At 40.2% G+C, this 26273-nt stretch overlaps 3 protein-coding genes across 4 annotated transcripts; 1 reads left to right on the top strand and 2 right to left on the bottom strand.

Moving 5' to 3' along the window:
- The first annotated feature begins 709 nt into the window (after window positions 1-709).
- Window positions 710-14448, top strand: LOC148367008 (uncharacterized). 2 transcript variants are annotated; one of them, XM_088333789.1, is made up of 7 exons: window positions 710-1075; window positions 5245-5370; window positions 6754-6980; window positions 7055-7221; window positions 7383-7454; window positions 9272-9523; window positions 11942-14448. In XM_088333789.1, exons 1-7 carry the CDS (start codon window positions 904-906, stop codon window positions 12471-12473), a joined length of 1548 nt encoding a protein of 515 aa, XP_088189915.1. In that variant the 5' UTR covers window positions 710-903; the 3' UTR covers window positions 12474-14448. The 2 variants fall into 2 exon arrangements, with proteins under 2 accessions (XP_088189915.1, XP_088189916.1); XM_088333790.1 differs by having other exon boundaries at window positions 710-1063.
- Window positions 14449-15602: 1154 nt separating this feature from the next.
- Window positions 15603-19671, bottom strand: LOC148367009 (uncharacterized). Its single transcript, XM_088333801.1, has 2 exons — window positions 19174-19671; window positions 15603-16608 (listed from the first exon to the last, which is right to left on the bottom strand). Exons 1-2 carry the CDS (start codon window positions 19364-19366, stop codon window positions 15794-15796), a joined length of 1008 nt encoding a protein of 335 aa, XP_088189927.1. The 5' UTR covers window positions 19367-19671; the 3' UTR covers window positions 15603-15793.
- A 1362-nt stretch (window positions 19672-21033) lies between these two features.
- Window positions 21034-25780, bottom strand: LOC148367010 (uncharacterized). The gene is made up of 2 exons (XM_088333802.1): window positions 25324-25780; window positions 21034-22755 (listed from the first exon to the last, which is right to left on the bottom strand). Exons 1-2 carry the CDS (start codon window positions 25514-25516, stop codon window positions 21959-21961), a joined length of 990 nt encoding a protein of 329 aa, XP_088189928.1. The 5' UTR covers window positions 25517-25780; the 3' UTR covers window positions 21034-21958.
- Window positions 25781-26273: the final 493 nt, after the last annotated feature.

A 26273-nucleotide genomic window follows, 5' to 3' on the forward strand; every position in this document is an offset into this window, starting at 1 on the left:
CGGGCCCCCCACAGTGTAGCCCCGGTTCCCCACTCCGGGTGGGTGCAGACGATTCTTCTTTATGGCTGCGTCCTAGGCCCGCCGCTCACAGATTGTATGGTATCTACAGCCATTTGGAGCACAGCCACTGGGGGGATCTGCCTGCACCTCCATACCAGCAGGTTTCTAGAGTAACTCTTAAAAAATGATGATGATTGTCTCGTTGTAAACAATGTTTACTACGTTGGTATTAATGACAAAAGACATTCCAATAATACAGTTCATGTCATGGGAACCTGTCGTGGGTTCAAATCCAGCTCCAGACTTTCTGTGCGGAGTTTGTATGTTCTCCCCGTGCTTGCGTGGGTTTCCTCCGGGCACTCCGGTTTCTTCCCACATTCCAAAGACATGCATTTCAGGTGAATTGGCCGGTCCAAATTGTCCCTAGGTGTGAATGAGCGAATGAGTTGTCTGTCCCTGTGTGCCCTGCGATTGGCTGGCAACCAGTTCAGGGTGTCCCCTGCCCACTGCCCGATGATTGCTGGGATGGGCTCCAGCCCCCCCGCGACCCTACTGAGGATAAGCGGTACGGCTAATGAGATGAGATGAGATTCCAATAATACTAAAATGTGTAATGACACCATTCCGTCTGAGGGTGGCGGTATTCTTATCTACCACCGAAACGTCTTTGTTGTTTTGTGTACCGGAAGTGAAAAAGAGATTAAGTAAATACGCTAGCAAAGCTTAATTGCATTTTCACCTTCCGATTTTTTTCCCCACCACATTTTACAAACCAAAGGTGTTTTCTTAACAAAATTCAACTATATTCGAATCCCGAAATCGTTTGTTTAAAAAACGCTAGACTTTACCGTTGAGGAATATTTCACTAAGCAGAGATCGAGTGTTGGGATTAGTGTGTGAAAAATGTGCAAAGTAGAAACTCTAAAGGCTTTGCTCAATCGGCGACTAAGTGAAGCAGTCGAAGAAATATTTGCCGTTTTGGAAAGAACAATAACAGAGTACGAGGAGGAACTTTTGCGTACAAAAGAAGAAAACGAGCGACAGCGTCGACTACTGGACGCCTGTAAGAGAGACGGTCGGTTATCTTCTTTCCTCACGCTGAATTTGACCAATCACGTTTTTTATTGATTGTTTGGAATAGGTTGATTGACAATCAGTAGATTACGGATCTCCAATCTTTTTGAAGCTGAGTGACATTTTTTAGTGATTCCTGTGAGTACTAGCACTACTTTTACATTCATTTCTAATATAATAACTTATCATGTTATTACCGAGTTATTATCATGTTATTACCGGGTTATTATTATTAGAAGTCGTGTTAAAATACGCTCAGTCAACCACTAAAATATCTGCCTTTTATAACTGCACTGAGTGATTCAGATAAATTATTATCTGATTTGAAGAATTTTGGAAGAATTATCATGTTTTAAGGACAGTCATCATGTCAATGATTTCTCATGCCAGTTGAAAATCAAAATTCCTAGAAAATTACTATGATCCATCGCTGGTGAGCTATTGTGGGCGCAGAAAGTGAGGCACGGTTGGATGACGTGAGTGGGGTGGCGAGTGCCACGAGAATGTGACTGGACGGGGGAATTGTAAGGGAAGTTCAAGTCAAGTCATGTTTATTTGTAAAGCCCTTAATCACAAAGAGTCTCAATGAGCTTCACAGACATATTAAATCGTCTGGGTTACTAAAGCAGAGCCGCCCTAAACGGTGTGGTAATTGAAGAACAGCATCATTATTGGCTGATGGTGACAATAATTTAAATTATGCATAATAGTCAAAATTTAAAAAAAAAATGGCATCCAATGGGGATTTTTGTAGCTGCTAAGCGTTATTGCAATTATTTTCAATGCACTATTGTTAAAACTTGGGTCAGTATCTCAGCACTATGTTGTAAATAGTTTTTGCATTTTCATCTATTTTCCCTTATGTGTTCATTACATGTTTACCAGGGAGTTCAGTGTTGTGTTTTTAAAATAAACGGATGCCGACTGTGTCGCTCTCAGAAGATGCTGTACGTGTTGGGAGGCACTTATTGAACTCATCCAAAACAAGTTAGAGACATTGGAACCAGAGTCTATTAACACATTCACTTCAACACACTCACTTAGGTTCCCTTGACCTAAGCAGTAGGCTCTGACTTACCCACCATACAGGTTCTCACCACTGGTAGTGATGGTGCTGCAAGTATATTGTCGTTGTGACCCAGTGACTACAATGCAGGTATCTGGGTCTTTATGCCAGCTACTGTGCGTTTCCTGCGTCCTGTCCGTTGGGCGAGGAGGAACGTGAGGAGGGACACAAAAATCTTACTTCACGCCTCGCCTGCCGGTCATCCATGTATAATTGACCCTTTAGGCTTTTGTTGTCCTGTCTGTGCGGTAGTGAACTTGTTGGCGTGTCCTCCCGTGCTGCTCGGGGGTGTTGGGACCTATTTCACTTGCAAACAGTCTTGGAATTTCCACGCTGGGGAGAGCTCCCAGTTGGTCTGCAGTTCATCCTGAAATCTCTGGAGGTGGAACTGCAGCCAAAACCACCATAGTTACAGCAGCAGGTCCATTGGCGTTTTCTGCGCTCTTGTGGACTCAGCTGATGATTAATCCTAGAAGAAAATCTGCAGCCCCCATTGTCTTCCTCTCGGGATCAAGACCGCAAGCTCCATCTGCAAGTCGTCCATTCTTGAAGCGAGACACTCTAAAGCAGGGCTGGCTAGCCGCACGTTCCGCATGTTTTGGAGGTTTCTCTGCTCCAATACAGGTGATTCCAGTCACCTGGATTGTTATCAAGCTCTCACAAAGCCTGCTAACAAGCTGAAAATTGTGTTGGAGCAGAGAAACCTCCAAAACATGCAGAACGTGCAGCTCTCCAGGACCGGCTTAGCTACCCCTGTTCTAAAGCATAAACTAGCTTATCCAGTGAACTAGAACTACAGTCCATGGCACAGTGAGCTGGTGATTTCAGGAAGGCTACCACTGGCGGTTGGAAAAGGAGGAAGTAGGAAGTTGAAAACGTCCCTACCCTAAAGGCCTGCATGATCCTTTCACCTTTGATGATCAATGCCTCTTCCACATCCATGGCTACTTGCTCGTGGAATTTAACCTGAAGAGCAATTTCAAGACTAGCAAGAAAGCTCCCGAAAGTCTCACTCTTCCTGGCCACCCTGTCGTATTCTGGCAATGCTTCGGCCACGAGTCGGGAAAGATCAGCGGCATATATGTTCAAACTCTCACCTGGCTGGCGTAGCCATGCATTAATGCATGTTTGGAAGTTTAAAACGGATTTTTTTTGACGAAAAGACGCCTTCACTCATTCCTTCAATTGCTCACAATCCCCCTGAACGTGCGACAGCAAACTGTCCCATAGCAAAAAGGCCACTGCATCCAGTCGCGTCAGGAGAAGGCTCACCAAGGCCCCGCAGTAACTCCTGCTTCTTGCCTGCGCAGGAAGGTCCGCCTCAAATTGCCTTACCCACGTGGCAAAAGGCTTCTCACCATCCCCACCAAATGGTGCCCACTCAAACACCAATTGTTCTTCATCCATTTCTGAGCTGGTAGAGTCCATACAGCTGTGTTAAACATGCTCAAACATGCCACTCCAGTACCAAACAGCTAGTTACTTGGCCTAACCGAAAAGCGTGATTGGTAAATTTCCTAAATGAGGGGGGGGGAACTTAAAACAAAAACCATTAGTGCCACCAATGTAACGGGTTGTTTTACTGAGGGTTTGGATTGTGCCTCGTTACAGAAAAATACTCACAAACACTTATTTGGAGAGCAACACCTTTGGGACCAGTTTGTTAAAAACTCAGCACTGAACTTACCTCACAATTCCCACTCACGTCATACAATCACGCCTCACTTTCTGCTCCTACACTATTTTCGTAACCGGTTCACGGTTCGCAGTTCACCGATCCCTTAACCGCATGGGTAATCGGGGCACCAATGAGGATGGAACTCTGGACTGTTTTCTCCACTGTTGACGGTTCCTGGCCTGTTTTATGGTCGAGGCAAAGATGGCACCAGTCCATTCCTTAATGTTGTCAGCCCAGTTTTTTTTCTGTCTTCTTCTCTCCTGCCCCCTTGGACTGTGCCCTGGAGAATTATCTTGGCCACTCCTGGTGATCTTGTGACGTGATCATGCCACTGAAGTTTCCTGTCTGTGCATAGCTGACAAAAGTTCTTTGTTAGTGTGCCCTCTGATGGTTTTGCGCACCATTTTGTTTGTTTCTTAACCGGTACGTGATATAAAGGCTGTTATAGAAGCTTCTGAAGCTCACACTTTTTAAGAGGCCACCATACCAGATTTGAAGCATGTGCATGTGGTTATGACCCAATTTTCATCAGAGTTCGTTGACGTGGTTGATAACATTTCTATTGGTGGGGTTTTTACCCACAATTTAGGTCAGATACAAGCTGTGGCATGTATACAAGTATAGTTTGAGACATACATTGTTTGGGCTTTGTTGGTATGTAAAGTAGTTGACTATCTGGGTATGCAGTTGCTGGTAAAACGCCAGAATCCAATGATAACTGGTCTTTTTTCATAAAATATGAACAGCCCCTAACCACAAAAAAGTCTCAAAGGGCTGCACTAACCACCATCGCAACATCCCAAAGAAAAAAGCTTGTGAAGAGGTCGGACATGAGGTAATCCCCCTTCCAGAATGACCAGGCTGCAACTGTTGTTGCAAGGGCTTCACCAGACACTACACAATGAACATTAAATATAAATATTATGTTAATAATTATCCCCAACTTTTCCTCATTTCTAGTCTTCAAAACCCTGTCTAAACCTTTAAGCACGCTGATCGATTTGTAGTCTTATCTTCTTTCATTTTGTATTGTAAGCGGATGTGGTGGTCAGTTAAAACGTTCTGTGACTGTCAGAAGCTTCTATATCTCCCAGCATACTACCATAACAAAGCCACATTAATTGATTAAAAAAATCATGGATTGTCATCCTCGAAGGGGGATTACCACAAGTGGGGTCCATTCTCAAGGTTTCTTCCTTTTCCTCTTGTTGAGGTTTTTGAGGTTTTCCTTGTCCTCATGTAGGTTTTAGATCAGGGGATGGTTTAATAATAGTTTGTGGTTTGCAACAATCTGTGGTCTTTGCAGCCCTTTTAGACTCAGCGTGATTAAGGGCTATACAAATAAACATGACTTGACTTGACTTTGTGAAGTGAGTACATTTGACTTTACCAAGTTTGCCTCGTTTGTACTTTTTGTGTGCTACAGATGTCTACGAAGAAGATTTTGTTCCGGTGCCGCAAGAGCAAAGTTCCTTTTGCTCCCAATTGCCGAAAGAGGAACCCCATCCGATTATCATAAAAGAAGAGGAAGACTGGAGCGTTCGGGAATCAGGTAAGTGAGGTAGAGAGAAAATGAAGAGGGATCTGTAAGGGCAAAGAACAGTGGGGAAGTCTCAAAGCTGCAGATTGAGTCATCATACGACAAATGTAGGCAGGGTATAGTGACCTTTGTGTGGTTTCCCATCAATATCTTACATGTGTTTTGCTTGAGTTCTTATGACGTGACTGTTCTTTGCAAACATAAAACTGATCTATAGCTTGAGATAACGGTGTCTTGAAAGTCAGTGGGTACGTTTACATGCATGGAATAATCTGTTTGGAATTATAATATTGCCAGTATTCTGATTATGTAATGCGATAGAAATGCGCGCAATAATCCGGTTAAAGTCTTAGTCCAACTGCGACTATTCCTATTGCAATGGTTCAAATAGTCCTTTCATTTTTCCAATAAGGAATGGATGCATACACATAATCCGATTACTTCTGAGCACAGGCAGTTTCCCTCATCTGGGATATTTTATGCCTCAAAGCACTGTGGGACTTGTAGTACAGAGACAAATGATTAATGCAATGTCCTACTGCAGTGGTGTCCAAACTACGGCCCGCGGGCCAACTGCGGCCCGCAGGTCAGTTTTTATTGGCCCGCAGCAAATTCTGAAAATATAGTTGTATATGGCCCGCACATGCCGCTTGAGCTCAACTCTGTTGCACTTCTCAGTTTTAACGCTAGATGGAGCCAGTAACGGAAAAGGTGCTTCTCCACCCATGCATTTGGGATCCCCTGAACTGGAAAACATTGGAATTGTGTTTTCTTTGCTTATTTAATGAACCTTCTTGTCATTCATTTGAACTGTCATTGAAATTCAAAGTGTATTACTGTGTAACTTATTTTGACACAAAATAGATTGATTGTTAATTCTAAACCCTATCAGTGCAGATAAATGTAAATTTTGCTACTAAAAATAGGTTAACAACGAAATTAGAGTAGATGACCGGCTATCAAACTGAAAAATAATTAAAACATCCATCCATCCATTATCTGCACCGCTTATCTTCAGTAAGGTTGCGGGGGTGCTGGAGCCCATCCCAGCTGTCTTCGGGCAGTGGGCAGGGGACACCCTCAACTGCTTGCCAGTAAGTAGGACCTACTTACTTGCTAAAAAAAAGCCTCATATTTATTGGGGGATTTTTCTGGGACATTTCCGTTTCGTTTTCTGACCCCATGCAAAACATCCCAAAGGTGTATCCATCTTTGCATAGTAAGACAATGTTTTTGGCTCGCCAGATATTAGCGCATTTTGTAAACACACGAGATGCAGCATTTAAAAAATCGTGTAAGAGCACCAACACGTGTCACAAACATCTACTCTCCATTTAATTTTTGTGTTTGTACAATATGTCCATTTTTTCATGTTTGCGTTAATACTGGTTACAGGAGATCACGTCCCTGTCGAGCATTTCCCGGCCCAGACCGACACAAGTGAACTGCTAAGGCCAAAGCAGGAAGCGGAACCGAGTTATTCAGACGTCGCCGTTTGCCTCCCAGCTGATATTTGGCATGAAAAACCTGGCGCGACTCACTGCCTGTCATCTGAGCCTGGAAATGTTGATCCTGGTCCTTCGGGTGCTGCAGAAGAACAGGGATTGATTGAAGACAATGAGGTCATTCTCACTTCTAACATTTCTAATATAACTATCAGTATGTAGCTTTTCTTTCCTCACTTGTCACTTGTCAGACCATCCAATGTGATCCAAGAAGCATTGCAGGCTGGGAAGCGGTTGATGAACTGGCAACCTACCTAGTTGGCCTAAACCGTACGATGACTGCTTTGTCAGCCAAGGAGGAGGCGAACATAGTTCACCTGTACTCAGCTTTTCATGCTGTGGACAAAGCACCTCCAAAGTATGTTTTAATATATATATATATATATATATATATATATATATATATATATATATATATATATAATATAAAATGTATGTATGTACATTTATTCTTATACATTTGTATAATGCTTTTGCTTTTGGGCACAATGCCTAAAAAGTAATACTTTCACTATTTAGGTACACCCGGAAGGCCAAGAAGAAAGGATGGAAGCGGAGTAGTTCGGCTCCTGGACAGCAGGTGGCAGCGAGGTGCTCAAAAACAACTTTGTTTTCACTTGAGTTCAGTAAAAATTAGGGTTACACGATTTTTGTGGGGCTGATAAATATTCAACTGATAACGGCCAAAAATGACGTCACAGTTGAAAGAAAAAGACCTAAAAATTAGTTGCTTGACGCTACACTATGATATATTCAATCAAACGACTCTTTGTAAGAAAGATTGTGAGCCTTTTTGTTCCTTCTTGTGTTACATTTTGATTTTCTATTGAAGTAGTAGCTCAACTTGGTCGTGTCTCCTCTTTACCTCTTTATAAAGTGGGTGAAGCACTGGGGAGCTTGGTCATAATAATTAGCATGGTTATTGTTATTGTCCGGGTTTCTGACCTTTAGAGCTTTCATTGAGGTTGATTTATTTTTTAAATGTTTTTTTTGGTCGCCCTCCTGAGTGTGATTGTGTGTAAACGCGGATTTAATCAACATTGACAGCTCATTAAATAGGACTGACAGCTGCCTGACCAAGTCTTCAAACAAGGGTCTTAATCGCGACACAATGTTTTACTAGACGTACACAAAGTTTAGTATACAGTACATACAAGAAGATTTTGTAAAACATTGCTGCCGTAAATTTGCAATAAGGTAAAGTTACATTTGCTTGATTGAGTTTCCCCTCTGCATAAGCATTTGTGTACTGTAATCCCCTCGTTTATCAGGGTAAATGACGACCAATACCCTACGCAATCTGCAAAGTAATGCCTCCATCCCGTTTTTAACGTGTGCTCTGCCGGCCCTTGCTCACAGCAATAGTCAACTGGGGATAATAGATGGTGGCCACATGATGTTATTCATTTTAGGCATATAGAACGGAAAAAAGAGCCTCCATGTATGACACATATTTATCCCCTTGGCCCTTGCTTTAAGCAGTAGTTGACTGGGAGTAATAGATCGCGGCTAAAACCGCAGTACATTTTATGCCAGCCTCAAACGGCACACTTCAGTGTCCTGAACCAAACGAAAGTGCGCTCTGCCTGCCCCCGCCCTTGACAACAGTTGGCCAGGGATAATGGATCGCAGTCACAACCGTGCATTTCATTTAAGACGGGCCAAAATGACACGCCTCCTGACAGAAGCTCCTTCTGCCGGGAAAAAAGATGAGATTAGGGATCTCAGGCATAATGGATCGCAGTCGTACTGGTGCTGTTCACTTTAGGCGGAACAAACAGAAAAAAGTCAAGTTAGCGGATTGGGTTCCTCTTTCGGCAGTTGGGAGCAAAAAGAACTTTGCTCCTGGGGCACCGGAACAAAATCTTCTTCGTAGACGCCTGTAGCACACAAAAGTACAAACGAGGCAAACTCAGTAAAGTCAAATGTACTCGCTTCACAAAGTCAAGTCATGTTTATTTGTATTGCCCTTAATCACAAAGAGTCTCAAAGGGCTACACTGACCACAGATTATTGCAAACCACAGACTATTATTACATCATCCCCTGATCTAAAACCTACACGAGGGCAAGGAAAAACTCAAAAATCTCAACAAAAAGCTACATGAAAGACACAGAAGCAGGTTTTTATCAGTTAACGATATCTTCCATCCATTCAATTTTTTTGCGCCGCTTATCCTAAGTATGGTTGGGGGGTGCTGGGGGCCATTCCTGCTGTCTTCGGGCAGTGTGCAGGGGACAACCTGAACTGTCTGCAAGACAGTTGCAGTTATTGGTATCAGTAGGGGAAAAAAACGAGCATCCTAAATAAAAATCATTGATCAAGAGACAGTACTTATTATCGCCCAGTCCCTAATTTCTTATATTTCTGGTTGACATTCCAAATCACGTCATTTTTCTCACCCACAGAGCATACCTGATCCCAGCAGCCCAGGACCCTGACGTACAGCGCCTCAGTCAATGCATTTGCCAAAAACTTGCTGAAGAATTTCAGCATGCGCACAAAAGGCCAAAAGACACACAGGGAAAGACTTTGCCCATCCCTGAGTCCATTGTCAACGTATACAGCTTCATCAAGCAGCTGCTGGAGGACAGCACGCTTGTCTTGGACCAGACCAATTTAGTCCTGGTGCCAGTTGACGAAAGCACTGTCTCTTCCTGGTATGTTATTTACTTTTTACTTTTACTTTTTCATCTGACAGTCGAGGTTGTGTGACGTAATAATCTACCAAATTTATTTGTGTATAATGCGCACTCGTGTATATTGCACACCCCTATTTTTTAAAAATTAAAAATTGGGATTAAATTGTCTCACTTTTTCTCAGTTGAAACTAAGCATTGTGACAAACGCTGTTGAATGCGTGCAGCAATTATTACAATCACTTATTGGCAGTATTAACTATAAACACAATACCATGATAAAACTGACAATGTATTTATTTAAAGTTCTTTAAAGTCAGATTTATTACCAGACACACAGAAGAATTGTTTCCCTCGTCAGGCTTTTGTTTATTTATATCTTTCTGGACGACGTTGTTTTCTCTAATCTCTAACATTCGTCTTTGGTAAATTGGTTGTTAATGAGATAAAATGTAATGCCTTTTTGTAGGTCATCTATAATACTGATGGAGTAATCGTTAGGATTCAGCACTCTCACTTGGGTTTGATTCTCGCTGCAACCAATATTTTTTGATTGTGGTCAGCAATATTTTTAGGCTAATCAATCATTGCAGAAATACGGTAATGTACCACTGTAAAATATCATGGATAACGCACACCAAAACTGCTTGATTTAGTTTGTTCAGTAAAAAAAAAAAATGTGCGTTATACATTTAAAATTATGGTAGTTTGAAATAATAAGAGGATATCTGAGAGGCCGACGATAATTTTCTCAGATTCCTTAAGGGGGCACCACGTCGGTTTAGTTTCATCTTTGAGTAACAGACGATAATCCACAGTAGGGTCGCCGGGGATGCTGTAACCCATCCCAGCTATATTCAGGCAGTGGACAGGGGACACCCTGAACTGGTTGCCAGCCAGTTGCAGGGCACGCAGAGACAACTCACTCGCTCGTTCACACCTAGGGACAGTTTGGACCGGCTAATTAACCTGACGTGAATGTCTTTGGAATGTGGGAGGAAACCAGAGTGCCCGGAAGAAACCCACATAGGCACGGGGAGAACATGCAAACTCCACACAGGAGGTTTGATCTCATGACCTCAAACCCGTGCCGCACACGCGCTTACCACTGCGCTACTGTGCTGCCCTGTAGTAAATCCAACCGTGTAAAATATTTACACACTCCAAAACACGCAATAATGCCGACAAATAAAAGAAAAAAATCAGCCGAGAAGCATCTCTGCATCGATGAACGTTGGTTGTTGCTAGCTGTCTGTTCACAAATACAGACGACTAAAAAATGTTTTCTCAAGGCCGTAGAGCAACCAAACAGTGATTCACATCTCTTTCGGCCAATTGAAGGCATTGTTTTGCCCCGCTTTAGCACTCCGGTTTCCTCCCACATTCCAAAAACATGCATGTTATGTTAATTGGCCAGTCCAAATTGTCCCTAGGTGTGAATGATCGAGCGAATTGTCTGTCCCTGTGTGCCCTGCGACTGGCTGGCAACCAGTTCATGGTGTCCCCTGCCCACTGCCCGAAGATAGCTGGGATGGGCTCCAGCACCCCCCGCGACCCTACTGAGGATAGCGGGGCAGATAATGGATGGATGGATGGATTTACTACACTCGCGGATGTAGGAGGACCATGGTTGCGTATTATTATTAAACGTGATGGCTGCAAGACGACTTTGGTGAGCGACCCCGGCTTTATATTTTCCCAGTATCTTGTTTCAGACTGATCTTGATGTTTCTGTGATGAGTCTATTTTTAAATTCGATTCAAAGTGTCATACGCACAGTAAAGAACCACGTTTCCCTGCACAATGACATTCTTACTTTGCTGTCCACACAGTTGCCAGCAAAAAATAAACTAAGAAATCTTTGGCATTTCTTGAATCCCAAGAGTTTAACGTTCCTAATGATATGCGGAATGACGCATTTGAGTGATTGGTGACATCGTACACACACTGTGTCCGTACGCGGCTGAGACACATATTTGCTTCTTTGCGAGCCATTGGAATGTAAAGGGGTTAATAAGTTTGACTGAACTATCTGACTGTTTTGTTGACGTTCTCAATGTAGTGCCTTTTAGTCCGGTGCGCCTTATGTATGGAAAATATAGGACATAAAACTATTTTGGGGGTGTGCCTTATAGTCGTGAAAATATGATACTTTCCTGTAATAGACATTTCCCCGCAGATATTTTTAAAATGTTAGAAATTGATATAACTGAGTTCATTTTTATAGCTGCTTAAGCTTGCAGTTTAGAAGTTTTTCCTGTCAATATGCGCATGTGACCTTTCTTTAGGTGAGCTCTGTATTCCACAATTTACGGTAACTTCTTCTTTTGCATGTAATGTCGCAGTCCTGTTTAAGAAAGAGGTCTGGGTGCCGCGCTTGGGTACTCTGATGTCAGTTTGTGTCTCTACCGCTGAATTAATTACTCTTTTATTTGGTAGGCTGCTTCGGAGAAAAAAGAAGGACAGAGAGATGCTGATGCAGCTAGACAAAGAAACTCTACCTCCAACAGATGCGCTACCGGGTCCCTCCGTGCAGCATACATTCAACACAATGACATTTGATGAACCAGACAACCACGAGGCCGACATTTCCCCCCACCAACAGCCTGTGGCGGTAAACCGTGATGCTAATTATCCACAATTCGCACCACTTCCCTTTTCTCCCCCCTTCCAGCGAGCTCCTCTCCAACAAGCCGCTCCTTACCAGCTCGCTCCTCCAATCCAGCAACCGGGTATTCGTCCCGTTTCTGCGCCACGGGCCTGGAGATTGCTTAGGGCAGTTCAAGAGGATATGCAGCGTATGGCTTGGGGACAACTGCCACGGAAAAGGCGGCACAGGGAGCAATATCGCTACGTTTGTAAGGAATGCAGCCTGGACAAAAATAGGAGAACGGGACACACTCAGGTGAAAGGCCGTTGGTACTGTCCTGCTTCGGGACTGAGTCTGGAGGAGTGGAGGAACAGTTTGTAACAATTGATTTTGTGGTTGTAGCACATTAGTTTGGAATGTGCAGTAGACCTCAGGGATACGGCATAGAGGTAAAATCCTAAGCCCCGAAGTTCGGGTCGGGGCAAAAATGTCAACCATTACTTTTGGGTCAGGCCATGATTCTCTCTCGCTGCCTTTTTTTTAATTATCCACCCAGCATTGTTATTCTTTGTCTTTCTAATTTTCTCGCTCTTAAGGACGTATCGCTGCTTTGTTTAATTGCCCGATTATCAACCTTTCAAAATGACTGAAGGCCTTAAAATGTTCCCATTAACTCTCAAAAAAAAAAATATATCAGTCAATGATGGAAAATTGTCAGTTATTGTAACCTATGCAGACACAGAAATATAAGAGATGTATATGTTGACAAGGTCTTGTTTAACCTAGATTTTGTTACAAAAGGCTTTTGATCTGTTATCATTAATAACCTCTCCTCCTCCCAAGCCCTCACAAATAAAATATTGAATTTCGGGCTTTGCTTCTGGCTCAGACCTGCAAATCAAGTTAATTGGTTTAGCTTGGGCTGGATCAGGCTCTAATACCTCCGGCCCTTGGTCGGGTGGGCCGAATTTTTTAGGCTCGATCTTACCTCTAATACAGCGTTCCCATCTTATGACGTTTTCAGTTTATGGTATAGAATAAGATGTTTAATCGTTAGATCATTTCCCAACCATATGACAGCAACAACAAAAGATTGTGTGTGTCCATGAACTTTGAAAAATCTAAATTTGCCATCTTTGTGTATACTGTATGTAATGTCTCTCAGATGCATGCCTGCTAAAAGTCACATAAAATTATGGTCTGTTATTGTTTTCCATCACACCAATAAGTTATTGGCTAAACTACCTCCCACGCTGCATTTCTCTTCATTCATTTCAAATTATTGTGTGCTTTGTAATACTTTTTTCTACTGTATTTATAACCTATGGTTCCCAAGAGTGGCAGTAATGCTAAAGGAAGAAGCAAAAACATGATAGCCATGGAAACAAAGCTTGCGATTATCAAAAAATATAAAGGCTAGCCTTACTAATTCTCATGACCGTAACCAATCAACAATCAGGAGTATTATTAAAAAATAAGGGCTATTAAAGCAAGAAAATCTAAGAGCATGACAATCCTTACTAATTTTGAAAAACTGTTTCATTTTTAATCCACCATTGCCTCTTCCCTTCTTTATCCACTGATACTCCGCCGTATCAGCTCGTGTCACGTCACACCAAAAAAAAAATATTTCTTGTGTATATCGGTTTAAAATGTTAATCATAATACATGCACAGTATATGGCACATATGTAGTAGTTTCTATGTACTATTTTGTGGGTTAGCAATAAATTAGCAGCGGTTTCTATCTCCCACTATACATGTCATATCCTGGGGGTCTACTGTATTTGGTCTGAGTCTTTTTATCTTGCTGTAATTTTTGGGGTGTTTTCTGTAATTGGTTTAAATTATTTCCTGTGAATAACACAATTCTCCTTTCTCTGTTTTCCTATTAAATGGCCAACAGAGTCTTAAAAGTCATTTGTAAATTAAAAAAAAAGAAAATAGTGATACTTTGTACAGTACAATGATTTGCTAAGCAATGAAAAGGTTTTGTTCTTTGATTTCAATGTATAGTAGAGTGTTTTGTCATATCTGTGGTACTGTTGTAATAGATTTTGAGGATAATACAATGATTAAATACAGTTTGTAATGTGCATATACAATATATATATTATTTATTTTTAAAATTGAACCATAACGAGACAACACAGCTCTTCTGGCACATCTTTTGTGATTTGTTTAAATCATGTAATTTTCAATGTGAAATGTTTTTTATTTTTAATTTATGTTTTGTCCGCACTCAATGCAGGAATGCATCCTAATGTAGTTTGATTTGATGTAGTTAGATGACGCAATAAGACAAATGCACATGTTTTGTTTGATCATCATTACCAGAATCTGATTCCACTCACTTTGATTCCACAATTAAATATTTAAAAATAATTTATCATGTTTTTTTGTCTGAGGGAAGTGCCTTACATCTTAAACAGCAAATCCACCGCCGTGTATATTTTGCTAAGATTCACTTTATATAGGCTACTTCATAATTCTTCTCGATATAGTTGAACATCCAATATAATCAAAGCAAATGCTGTTTTGCGTGTGCCGAGTAATTTAGATGAGTGAAAATAAACGAACTCGTAAGATGATTTCCAATATAGCTGTTAGCCTTTGACCTTTTGATTGACACCACTCCCGACCAGTTGTAAGCTTATTTTCACAGTAATTAGCCTGCCATAGCCTATTACGGTCTGTATTGAAAAAACAGACATGACCTATTCAAATGATGATTGACACATGGTTTGCCAATGAAATTCCCAACATCTGTATCCAAATCACAGCTGAAAATATATGTGCGGAATGCAACTCGGGATCCGTTTTTACACACGATTATCACGCGCAAGTAGGCACAGTCAGTGATTGACATCTGGAAAGAGAAGTCAAACATCTACAACTATTTCACAGTGTCTAAAAATTGGCGAAAGTCATAAACACAGTTGCAGAGGTTTTGGAGCTGTAAACTGGTTGTCGTTTGCAAAAGTCATGTTTGGAAACGCCCGAACATACCTTTAGAAAAATGTATAAAATACAATATTTAGTTCTACAGGTTAAGGTCAAATTTGACATAGGACCAGGTAAGGCTTCTTGCTCTTGTCCAAGCTGTATTTTTAGTTAAGATGCCCATGCTACTCTTCCGCAGGCATGCGATTGCAAAAAAAAAAAAAAAATTCAGGAGAGAATAAAAGAACATCTATTTATGTGTGTTGAAACTTACTCAGTGTAGGTAGCACTTGCCGTGATTATTTGTTTGGGGGGACAAAACCTCAGACTGTTACCTTTCAAAAGATAAAAAAAACATTCTTCAAACGGTTCACGAACATCATTCAATTTACTTTGGGTACGTCTTGGATTGGAATTTTAGGCCAATTTTACCGGACTGTTTAGGGGTTAATGGTTTGGGCTTTAATCCCCACGGACTTGAGCTGGATTTTTTTATGCTTGATATCATCTCTACCTTGTATCTTTCACAGACATTCGGTAAAAACAATGGTAAATTACACACAATGCATATGAATTAAATATATTTTTTTATTCAGATCAACTATTGAAATGAACAGTTTAAACAATCAAATCAAAGCACTTATTACTCACGCAATGCAACTGAATAGTTTCTCATCGAAGTGTTTTTGAAATAGCTCTGGGTTTGAACGACAATCTTTACCACAAACTGAGCAACATAACTGTTTCTCTCCTGTGTTCTCATGTGCTGAAACGATCCCGAGCAATAATTGGGTGTTTCCTCATGTGGGTCGTTAGATCCCCCCTTATAGAGAACGATTTGCCACACAGTAAGCAGGTGTACGGTTTCTCCCCAGTGTGTCTTTTCATGTGTTGAGTCAAATTTGAGCGATCGCTGAAGCTCAGATTACAGACCGAACACGCGTAAGGTCTCTCTCCAGTGTGTATCCTTTTGTGTTTAACCATTGAGGACTCGTCGACAAAACCTTTGCGGCAAATGGGGCAGGAATAAGGCCGATCTCCGGTGTGTCTTCTGATATGTGTTGTTAAATGCGTTTTTTGAGAGAATTTTTTGCTGCATAAGGAGCATGCAAATCGTCTGTCTCCGGCATGGATCCTCAAATGCACCCTCAAACTGTTTTTGGAGCTGAATGTTTTGCTGCATTGAGGGCATTTCCAGATTGGGGGGGCAGTGTGGCGTGCTTCGCTGCCATTGTTGTGTTGGTCATCAAAATCTAGAGGGTTATGAGATAGCGAAGCAAGGCTGTCTATTTGAAATCCCCTATTGTGTCCTGCCTCAATTTGTTGACTTGAAGTGCTGCTTGGAGGCACCACGCCTTTGTACTCACTAATCTGAATATCATTGTTATTATATTCGCTCTTCACAACGACTTGTGGGAATGGCAATGCCGACAGCTGATGACGTTCTATCTTCTCTTCCTGTTTAATCAGAAAATAATTTGCTTCCTCCTCTTCGCCTTTATATTGGGTGGGCTCTGGCTCCTGCTGATCCACCCTGGAGTTCAACTCCAGAGGAGGATTTACTTCAGTGACATCTAAGGGACACAAAGTAACAAAAATTGTTAGGAAAGCAGAGTATTTAATGGTGTGAAATAAAGCTTTTTTTGGCCCCTCTTCATTGCTTTTTTCACATTAGATAGATAGAGATACTTTATTCATCCCCACAGGGAAATTCACATTATACATTATTAAGTGTTTCCCATACATAAAAAGATTCTGACAGGGTGTAATTGGTCCCGCCAGAGTACAAGTCAAGTCATATTTATTGTATAGCCCTCAATCAGAAGAAATCTCAAAGAGCTGTACAGACTACAGAATATTAATACACCATCCCCTGATCTAAAACCTACACGAGGGCAAGGAAAAACTGAAATCCTCACCATGATTAAATTTAGAAACCTTGAAAAGGAGCCATGTAATCCAGGGAGTTTTTGACTACCACTAAAGTTTCATTTTTGTCATAACCCGCCCTCCTGGTATAAAAGTGATTCTTTGCCATTTGAACTATGCCTTTGTGAATCAAACAACTTTGTTCTGTTCCTCAATTGTGCGCAATATATTTTTGATTAAAACAAACAGAAATGCTTAATTTCAGCGCGTGTTTTACACGTTTCAAAACCCAGGTGGGAAAAGGAAAAATAATTCCCCTTCAATGTATATAAAACATTTTATAATGCAAAAACACATTAGCATACACAGCTAACATTAGTATTACTTTTGCAATAATGAGATGCCTCCACGCGTCAGAGAGCAATGCGTACCGGTAAGCCAACCAGCTACGAAATGGTAAGCATCAAGCCTTTTTTTAAGCTTTTAGATCAACCCTGGGTTATAGGGATACTCCAATCACAATATAGAGGTACAGATCATGTAGACTGAAGTCAGGCAGACTGGACTATTTGGTTAGATCTGAATTTTACAGAAGAAGAATGTTTAGGTTGGTAGCTAGCGCTATCATCATTTTCTCTAAATCCCGCTCTTTGTGCTTTCTGACAAGGTGAGCCAACTCATCTGACGGCTGCACAATATTCGTTTGACTAGTCATTAGCAATAGTGTCGACGAATACAGCTTTTGTTGTTGTTGTCTACCGTTTACTGGCCTCACCCACTGTTCACTATGGTTTAGTGCCGTCCATCATGGTGTCGTCACGTGGTTAGGACACGTGTGCGTGTAGGGTCAATATCCCTTTCAATGCGGACATAATTTAGTCACAAAAATATTCTCTGTAGTATATATTACATCTGAGAATAATAATTATTTAAATTTAAAGGGGCTTTTTATGCCAATTACCTAACAACGGATAAAATAAAACACAAACTAAAAACTAGCAATAGTAAAAAAATAAAACAAGAATAAAGGTGCTGTCCGGAGTTTAGAGTTAAGAGTTTTTTTTCTACTTCCTGACCTCATCTTCTGACTGTCATCATTGCCGCCTCTGCCAAGTTACTTGTGTAGTACGTGCAAGTATGTGCATTTTTTTAGATGCGCCCCAATAAACTTTATATCTTTTGGAGGGGTGGAGTTGATTTTTGGATGGTATTTGAAGCAGTCCTTTGGACTGTCACCATTTTCATGCTAGAGTAACAGAAAATCGCCAGGACGAGCATGAAATCACCCTCTACCAACACCCTGTCCTTCTTACTATCGTGTTGCGAGTCCTGAACACCTCTGATAAAAGTAAGGTAAAAGCAGATGGGCACAGTGAGTAAAAAAGTACAACTCAAAGTCTCTATGAATTCAATTGGGAATTGGTAAAACATACTTAATGGAGAAACTATAAAACTACCTTCATGAACTTTACCGTCACTACTATCAATGAATGCTGCGCCCCCTTTTTGGAAGGTTATGAACAGTGGGAAGAGATTTGGCCGTGCCCTTCATTGTGGAGTGGCTTGGGTGAGGACCGTGACGATGGGGTGGCCATTATAATAAACAACCCTCGACTCATCATAAAGGGGAGCACTGTGATGAAAGAAGGACGCGACAAACAAGAACTAAAAGCTTTGGCGGAAATAAAGAGCAAAGGCAGAATGTCACACTTTCACTTTACCTCCAGAAACCTTGTTAGAATATGATATGGTGAAATTGTGAATATGTTTAATTGCTGTTAAAAGTGTTTAAAAAATTGTTCAAACCTCATATTGTTAGAATATGATATAATGAATTTGTGAATGTGTTTAATTGCTGTTAAAAGTGTTGATAAAAATTGTTCAAACCAAGTATTTAAAGACACATCAAACACACCACCTTTAAAATTCAAATGATATAGTTTTTTTTTTTGGTTTGAACAAATTTATTGACACTAATAACAGAAAAAACAATCATGACAATCTCAACAGCAATTAAGCACATTCACAATATTATATTTCAATATGACTTTTTTTTAACAGCAAGCACAATGTCACAATGTGAGGTAACTATTAAAGTAAATCAGCCCTCAAAAACGTTTAAAAAGACATTTATATAAGATAAAGGCGTAAAAAGACGGATGCTTGACGTCGTTTGTCTTTACGACGTTTTTACGAGCTTTCAGTTGAAGGGGGGGTTCGGTGTAGTTTTTCCTTTGATAAAGATATTAAATACAATCACAAAGACAAACCTGGTCCGCTTGGTTCATCTTGAGGCCGAAAAAAAGCTTCCAAAAGTTGTCGTTGTCGCTCGTTTTCCTCTTTTGTGCGACAAAGTTCCTCCTCGTACTCCGCGAGGGTCCTCGCAACAGCCCCAAATAGTTCTTCAACGGCCGCATTCAGACGTGCGTTCAGCATCGCTTTCAACATTTCCACTTTGCACATTTTGACAAGATAATAAGGAGACAAAAATGCCAATCCTGCAGAGTTTTGGTCGATCGCGTCTCTCTTTGATAGACGCTAACGAGCTAAGCTAAGCTAGTTTAACGATGCAAAACGAAAAGCTTGAGCGATCAGATCTAAATAATTAACCAAGCATGTTTTACCAAAGTCGAGGAATTCAATGGCGAAGTTATGGTATATTAGTCCAAATTGAGGAGAATCTTTCGTAGTTAAGTGCGTTTGGAGCACACAAATTGAAAGCATAATATAGAGTTGCAAGAAATTCTACGGCATCCGCACTTGGTCAAACGACATAGTGCGTATGATTTGCGAAAAGTACAAAGAAAGAATTTATCAATTATTACATCCCTGTCAACGTATACTTTTTCAATCAATAGTTTTTCTAAAATTTACTGCTGCGTATGATAAGCAAAACAAAATTTACTGTAAGTAGGGAAAGAAGATGCTGAATTAAGTGTGTTGTTTATTTGGCAAATAAAATAAACTTGCTTTAAACAATTATCTTTGTTTCATTTGCAAGGTTTATAATTGCAACCAATAATGAGAGCACTTTGGTCTACTAGTGATCAGATCCCAAGAGCCAAGAAGAGATCCGCAGGTTCGAGGGCGTAGGTGCACCTACAATTTAGGCCTGTCTAACCACTAACTCACGAATATTATGTATGCTTATATAGATAATAATAATGAAAGTGTTGATTTTAAATTGTTATTAAAAGTTTTTTTTTTTTTTTCATGTTTGTCCTGCTAGTCATTGTTTAATCCATCCATCCATCATCTGCACCGCTTATCCTCAGTAGGGTCGCAGGGGTGCTGGAGCCCATCCCAGCCATCTTCGGGCAGTGGGCAGGGGACACCTTGAACTGGTTGCCAGCCAGTCGCAGGGCACACGGGGACAGACAATTCGCTTGCTAATTCACACCTAGGGACAATTTGGACCGGCCAATTAACCTGACATGCATGTTTTTGGAATGTGGGAGGAAACCGGAGTGCCCGGAGGAAACCCACAAAAGCACAGGGAGAACATGCAAACTCCGCACAGGAAGGTTGGTAGCTGGATTTGAACCCGTGACCTCAGAACGGTGCCGCACACGCGCTAACCACCGCGCCGCCATTGTTTAATCAATGACTAAAAATACCATTCTGATCTATTACTATATACTACGTGGACCGAAACTTATCTTGTTGAGATATTTATGGTGTAAACTTTTGGATGCAGGTAATCTATTTTATTCTATTCAATGATGTGTTGATGTCATGCAGCTAGCTTTATTTGAAGATGTGTCAAGTTTTGTTGCAATATTATTTCGCGTAGCAGTTATTTTGCAGCAGGTAAATTGGTAAAAGATAAATGTTAGTGGTAAAAGTCCTTGCAGAATTGTTTAATGAACAATTCAATTGGACGTCTAAATGAAAGCTGCTGAATATATATTTTTCCTTTATATACTGTATTTTCTTTTAAGTCGTTTTAATTTTTGTCTCTTTTCACTGTTATATGTTAACTTCCCGTTTTATTGAATTTTTGTGTTGCTTGTTCAAACGCATACAATACATAAATAATTTGTTTTTCCCAGTAGCACTCCGACGACTATTCCCAAAGCACTCAAAACATAGCTACAATAGCAATAAGAACTAAACAAAAGCACCCAGAATAGGCCAACTGAACAAAATTTATTCAAGTGGAATGGTAATAAATTTGTTGAATCACATTTGTTTTAATAGAGAAAAACAGTCTGTTATACAAACAGATCAAAAACAGATCAGATTGAGACGTTTTAACAAACCATATTGTTGTCTGACATGTACTGTTCACATAAAGCGGTATGAATAGTGAACATTCGTAGCACAAGTTAGAAATTACATGTTTCTGCAAACTGGACTGTCTCAGAAAGTTAGAATACTGATGATGAAGTTGTTTATTTTCTGTGATGCGATAAAAAAAATGCAATTCTGGATTGCTTACATATCAACTAAATATTGCAAGTATTTTATTATTGCCGATTATGGCAAAAACTAAAATATTGCATTAAAAAAAAAAAATTAAATATCAAGAAATAGTATACCAATAAGTTATTTTAGTTAATTTTGGATGAATCAGGAATGTATGACTTAAATAAAAATATAGATTACAGAAAATAAATAACTATCAAAATACTGTAATCCCTTGTATATCGGACAAGAACGATTTTTGAGCGTACATTTGAAAATTACAAAAAAAATAATCAAAACAAGAAACGCCAGGGTCAGAGAAAAGTGAGCACTGCCGGCCATCCCTTGCAGCAATATGGTATCGGGGGTAATGGATTGGAGCCGCACAAGTGTACTTCACTATCGGCAGAAATGGCCGAAAAAAGCTGTGAATCTTGACTAAAGTTCACTCTGCCAAACCCTACTTGCGCGATAAGCGTTTGCGGAATACTGTATTTAAATGGGCCCAGAAGAAGGAATTACAGCACACATTTTTTTGAGACAGCCCAGTAGATCATTTTCAGGTCCGCCTTTATTTCTAGATTCAGAAAATTTCTATACATTTAAAATGTAACCCTGTTTTATGATTTAAAGCATGTATTGACCAAACTAAGCAGACGGTTTCTGCCCATTATGCGATCTTAAACTGGAATGAACAATAAAACCTGGACTATACGCCACACATGCTAAACGTTTGCCCCTACTGTGAGCCTTCTTATGTTGAATCAACGCCGAGCGATCCCCAAAACGTTTGCTGCAAAGGGAGCAGGCAAACGGTTTCTCGCCTGTGTGTGTTCTGATGTGCGTGATCAAGTTAGCCTTCTGCGAGAAGGATTTCCCGCAAATGGAGCACAAGAACGGTTTCTCCCCTGTGTGGATCATCATGTGCCTCCTTAGATTCCTCCGGTCACCGAGGATTCGATCGCATAGAGTGCATTTTAAGTGTCCTTTGCTGTCCACGTGACATTTCATGTGTCTTGACAAAGTATACTTTGAAGAAAACGTTTTGTCACATTGTAAGCATTTGATGTCAGTGCTTTTGATGTATGCATACCACGATGGGTCGCTTTTGTCATAAGAAGCTTCATTGTCCGGATCAGATAATGGAGCTAAGTGACTATCTTCTTGTGACTCTTCGTAAAGTTTTCTGTCCTTATCTGTAGTCACGGGTTGACTTGAGCTACTGCTTGGAGGCTGCATCCATCGGTTCTGTTCACTTTGACGGCTAGGACGCTGTGACGGTTTCCCTCTGTTCTCAATTTTTAGAGGAGCAACGCTCTGCGGTATCTCTGTGATATAAGCCTCGTCTGGCTCCTCTTCTTTGATATACAAAACCTCTGGATCCTGTTCATCGACCTTGGCGCTCTTTTCCAACTGCTCAGGAGGACAGTTTTCCTCGCTGACATCTATAGACATGAGAAGAAAAACCAAGATTAGAATTTAGAATTTGATTAGTCTTTATCATTATTGATAAAACTGTAGTGAACATTGTTTGCGAAGAAATCAAATGTGGCACTCCAGGACCAACATGCAATAAAATAAAGAAACAAAATAAAATAATTTTAGCATCCACAGGAAAATATTTCCAAGATAACACTTAATACTGAACGTTTAACCGAAATCGAATCGATATTAAAATTTGACGTAGTGTGATTGTGTAATCGCAAAACACTGAACTTTTTTTCAAGGATTTATAGTTCCATGTTTGTTATTTGAGTGTTTGGCCAACCAGAATTGTCACAGTTCACGTTTAAGAACGCCGGCCAATCCGAGGAAAGTTTTAACGGCACCGGCCAATACAGGTGAGGCAAAGTTTTCAAACAGTATGCGCGCGACTGTGATAGGCTGGTGTATGCTGTCAGTCAAACATCCGGGGCAGGCAGGCTCCCAAGTCAATGGGCCCCAAGAGAGAAAACAATATCGGGGCTACAGGTCCAGCCTACTGCGGCCAAGCTACCAAACAACTCTCACAAGCTACCCCTGACAAACCTGTATCTCACAAACGTTAGATCCATTACAAATGTAACGGACTACTTGGAACTACAAGTCATGGGAAAATGCTACATTCGTGACTATTGTATATATATTCATCACGGAGACCTAGCTGAAGTTGCAGTTACCCGATGCTCGCGTCCAGCTAGGCAGTTGCTCTCTAAATTGCTTTCATATTCAAAAAATGCCCACCGATTTAATTTTACTTTTGTGTAATGACAATAAAAAACGTTTTTTTTTACTTCAATTCTGTATTTTGTTTTTATTTGTAGTCATTGTATTACAGTTGTAATGCTGCCAATCACATGGTAAGTTTTTTTCATTATGATAAAATTCTCACAAAACAAACTAGCACAGAAAAAAGCACTTTTGAAATAAGAAATCGCATCAAAATTTCAAAACAAGTCTGAAAATTTCAATAGTTTTTCTTTTCCAAAATTATGCAGTCCTTGTAGATTGGTCCAAGTCAGGGGTCAGCTATAAAAATGTTGAAAGTGCTGAAAACAAAAAAACTAAAATGTCAGACAGTTTCCTTTAAATATTTTGGTAAAGAAAAACGCTTGGGATTAGATCAATCGTATGACTTTTTCCTGTGCCACTTTTAAACATAATCGTGTTTTTTATTCAAGGACAATAGAATGAAATTGTTATAGCTTGATTTTGATTGATATTTTTGTATGTGTATGTAACATATTGCCCACCGCTCTTAACATGTTTTTCTTTGAAGTATTTTTTTATTGTACATGTTTATCCTGGAGAGCCACGGCTAATCTTGGTGTAAACAATTTACCGTAAATTCTGGACCACAGAGCGCACCCGATTAAAAGCTTTACGAATAAAACTCAATCGCTTCTTTGTACAAGCCATAATGTATACTAATTCATGTTCTTTTTTTTTTCTTTTTAAGCCTGTCACACACATGGCGCGTGGGAAATTTAGCGTTGACACCTTTGGTAGCAGAATGCTATTGGCGCTGTGCCCCTGCTGAGTCATTTTCAATTCTGCTCAGTTGTTCATGTTTTTCAGATCATGTGACCATTTAAGAAGTAAAGACAAGTACATATTTACTACTGTGCCGGGGAAAGAAAAGCAAATGAGGGCTGCGTGAAATGTGAACCCTATATCTATAAACGACAGAGCGAGTGTGAAGAATAGTGTATGATTGCAACACAGTCGTGTCTTTTAGTGTTGTTGTCATTGCTGGTTGCTGTGGTAATGGACCAAATTGCATTCGTTTGTTACATTTCCTTGAAGATTAAAGGAAACTATAGCGATGAGACATTGACGCCAAGAATACGGAAAGAGAAGTGAAGCATCTTTGATAGAGAACTTTTACTGCTTCTCGATTCGGATGCACAGGTTGATTTTGGGGTGAAAAAGTTGATATAGCGAGTACTTTGTAAACATTGAACAAAATATCAAACCTCGTGTTTGGTCCCATTATGTGTGATATGAATAACGTTGGCAAAAACGTGGACTAATCTTAAGTGACCCATTTTCAAGGTTTATTTTTTTATCATGCCTTTTTTTTTTCAGATTGTCCTTGCCCGCATGTCAGTGTCAGATCAGGAGATGCTGTAATAGTAGCTTGTGCTGTCCTTTATTTTATGTTGACAATATCAGGGGATTGTGTCATAAAAGTCTATAATCATAGTTTGGAATAGTCTTTGATCTGTGCAGCCCTTAGACACTCTTTGTGAGCTATACAGATAAATGTGACTTGACTTGAGCTATAATTCTTTAGAAAAAAATTACATTGGTACGATAATTGATGTCTTTTTGCCTAGTACTAGAATCAATGTTTTTTTTTTACTGAATCAAAGTTTTTGGTAACACTGGGAGGCACCAAATGTTACACACTGTCAACATGAGTACCTAGCGTTGTACTGATCTAAGTAAATTGTACCAATCTAAGTAGATTATTGAGGATAGATATACTATAATTGATTTCAATTACTAGAATATACAATATATGAACATACCTGCAAGAATATTATCACTTTGAGTCCTGAAAAAAGCGTCAAGAAGTCGACGTTGTCTCTCGTTCTCCTGTTTGGTCCTGCAAAGTTCCTCCTCGTACTCTGTTATCGTTCTAACCAAAAGTCCAAAAAACTCGTCGACGGCAGCATTAAGTCGCTGGTTTAGCAACATTTTTAACATATTAACTTTACACATCTTGAGATACTTGACGCTTTTCGCTCAATTCCGCCTCTTTGTTCGTAGCTAGCAAGCTAAGCTAAAACGAGCTAACTGCAGAAGCTTCTCAAGTACACCGAAACTGCATTTAATATCACTAATTGATATTAATCAGTTTGCTTAGCAGGAATATCAGTCTTTAACCAGCCTGGATTTGCCGTACAGACTTTTTGATCCACCAAATACAATCTAAAGTGTTTATAAGCGTTGAAGCAGGTTTATGTAGTCTAAATGTGGATGACGTCACGCATGACGCACACACCCTCCACTCCTTTGATCTTCAAAGAGATCAGAGGCGTTGACGTTTCTTTGATTTTTTTTTTCGTCAACTGACATCTAAAATTGGCGATAGAATAGTTTCTATTGTCATTGATAACAACATAGTGAGCATTATTTACAACAAGATAGGACTTTGAACCTGAGGAGAAACATTTAATAAAAGAGTTAAACACGAAAAATAAGATTTAACAAAACATGTTGGAATATCATGGGCAGATATCTACAAGGTAGTGCTTATAGACTGGCCCAAGTTGTAAGTACATGTCAGGTCAAGTCGAGACATGTTTATTTGTGACGCCCTTAATCACTAAGAGTCTCGAGGGGCTGCACAGACCACTGATTATTGAAACCACAGACTATTATTACACCATCCCCTGATCTAAAACCTACATGAGGGCAAGGAAAAACTCAAAAACTTTAACATGAGGAAAATGAAGAAACCTTGAGAAGGGACCGC

The sequence above is a fragment of the Urocampus carinirostris genome, chromosome 4 (genome assembly GCF_059441175.1).
Source record: "Urocampus carinirostris isolate Australia breed hairy pipefish chromosome 4, RoL_Ucar_1.0, whole genome shotgun sequence".
Classification (NCBI taxonomy): Eukaryota; Metazoa; Chordata; class Actinopteri; order Syngnathiformes; family Syngnathidae; genus Urocampus; species Urocampus carinirostris.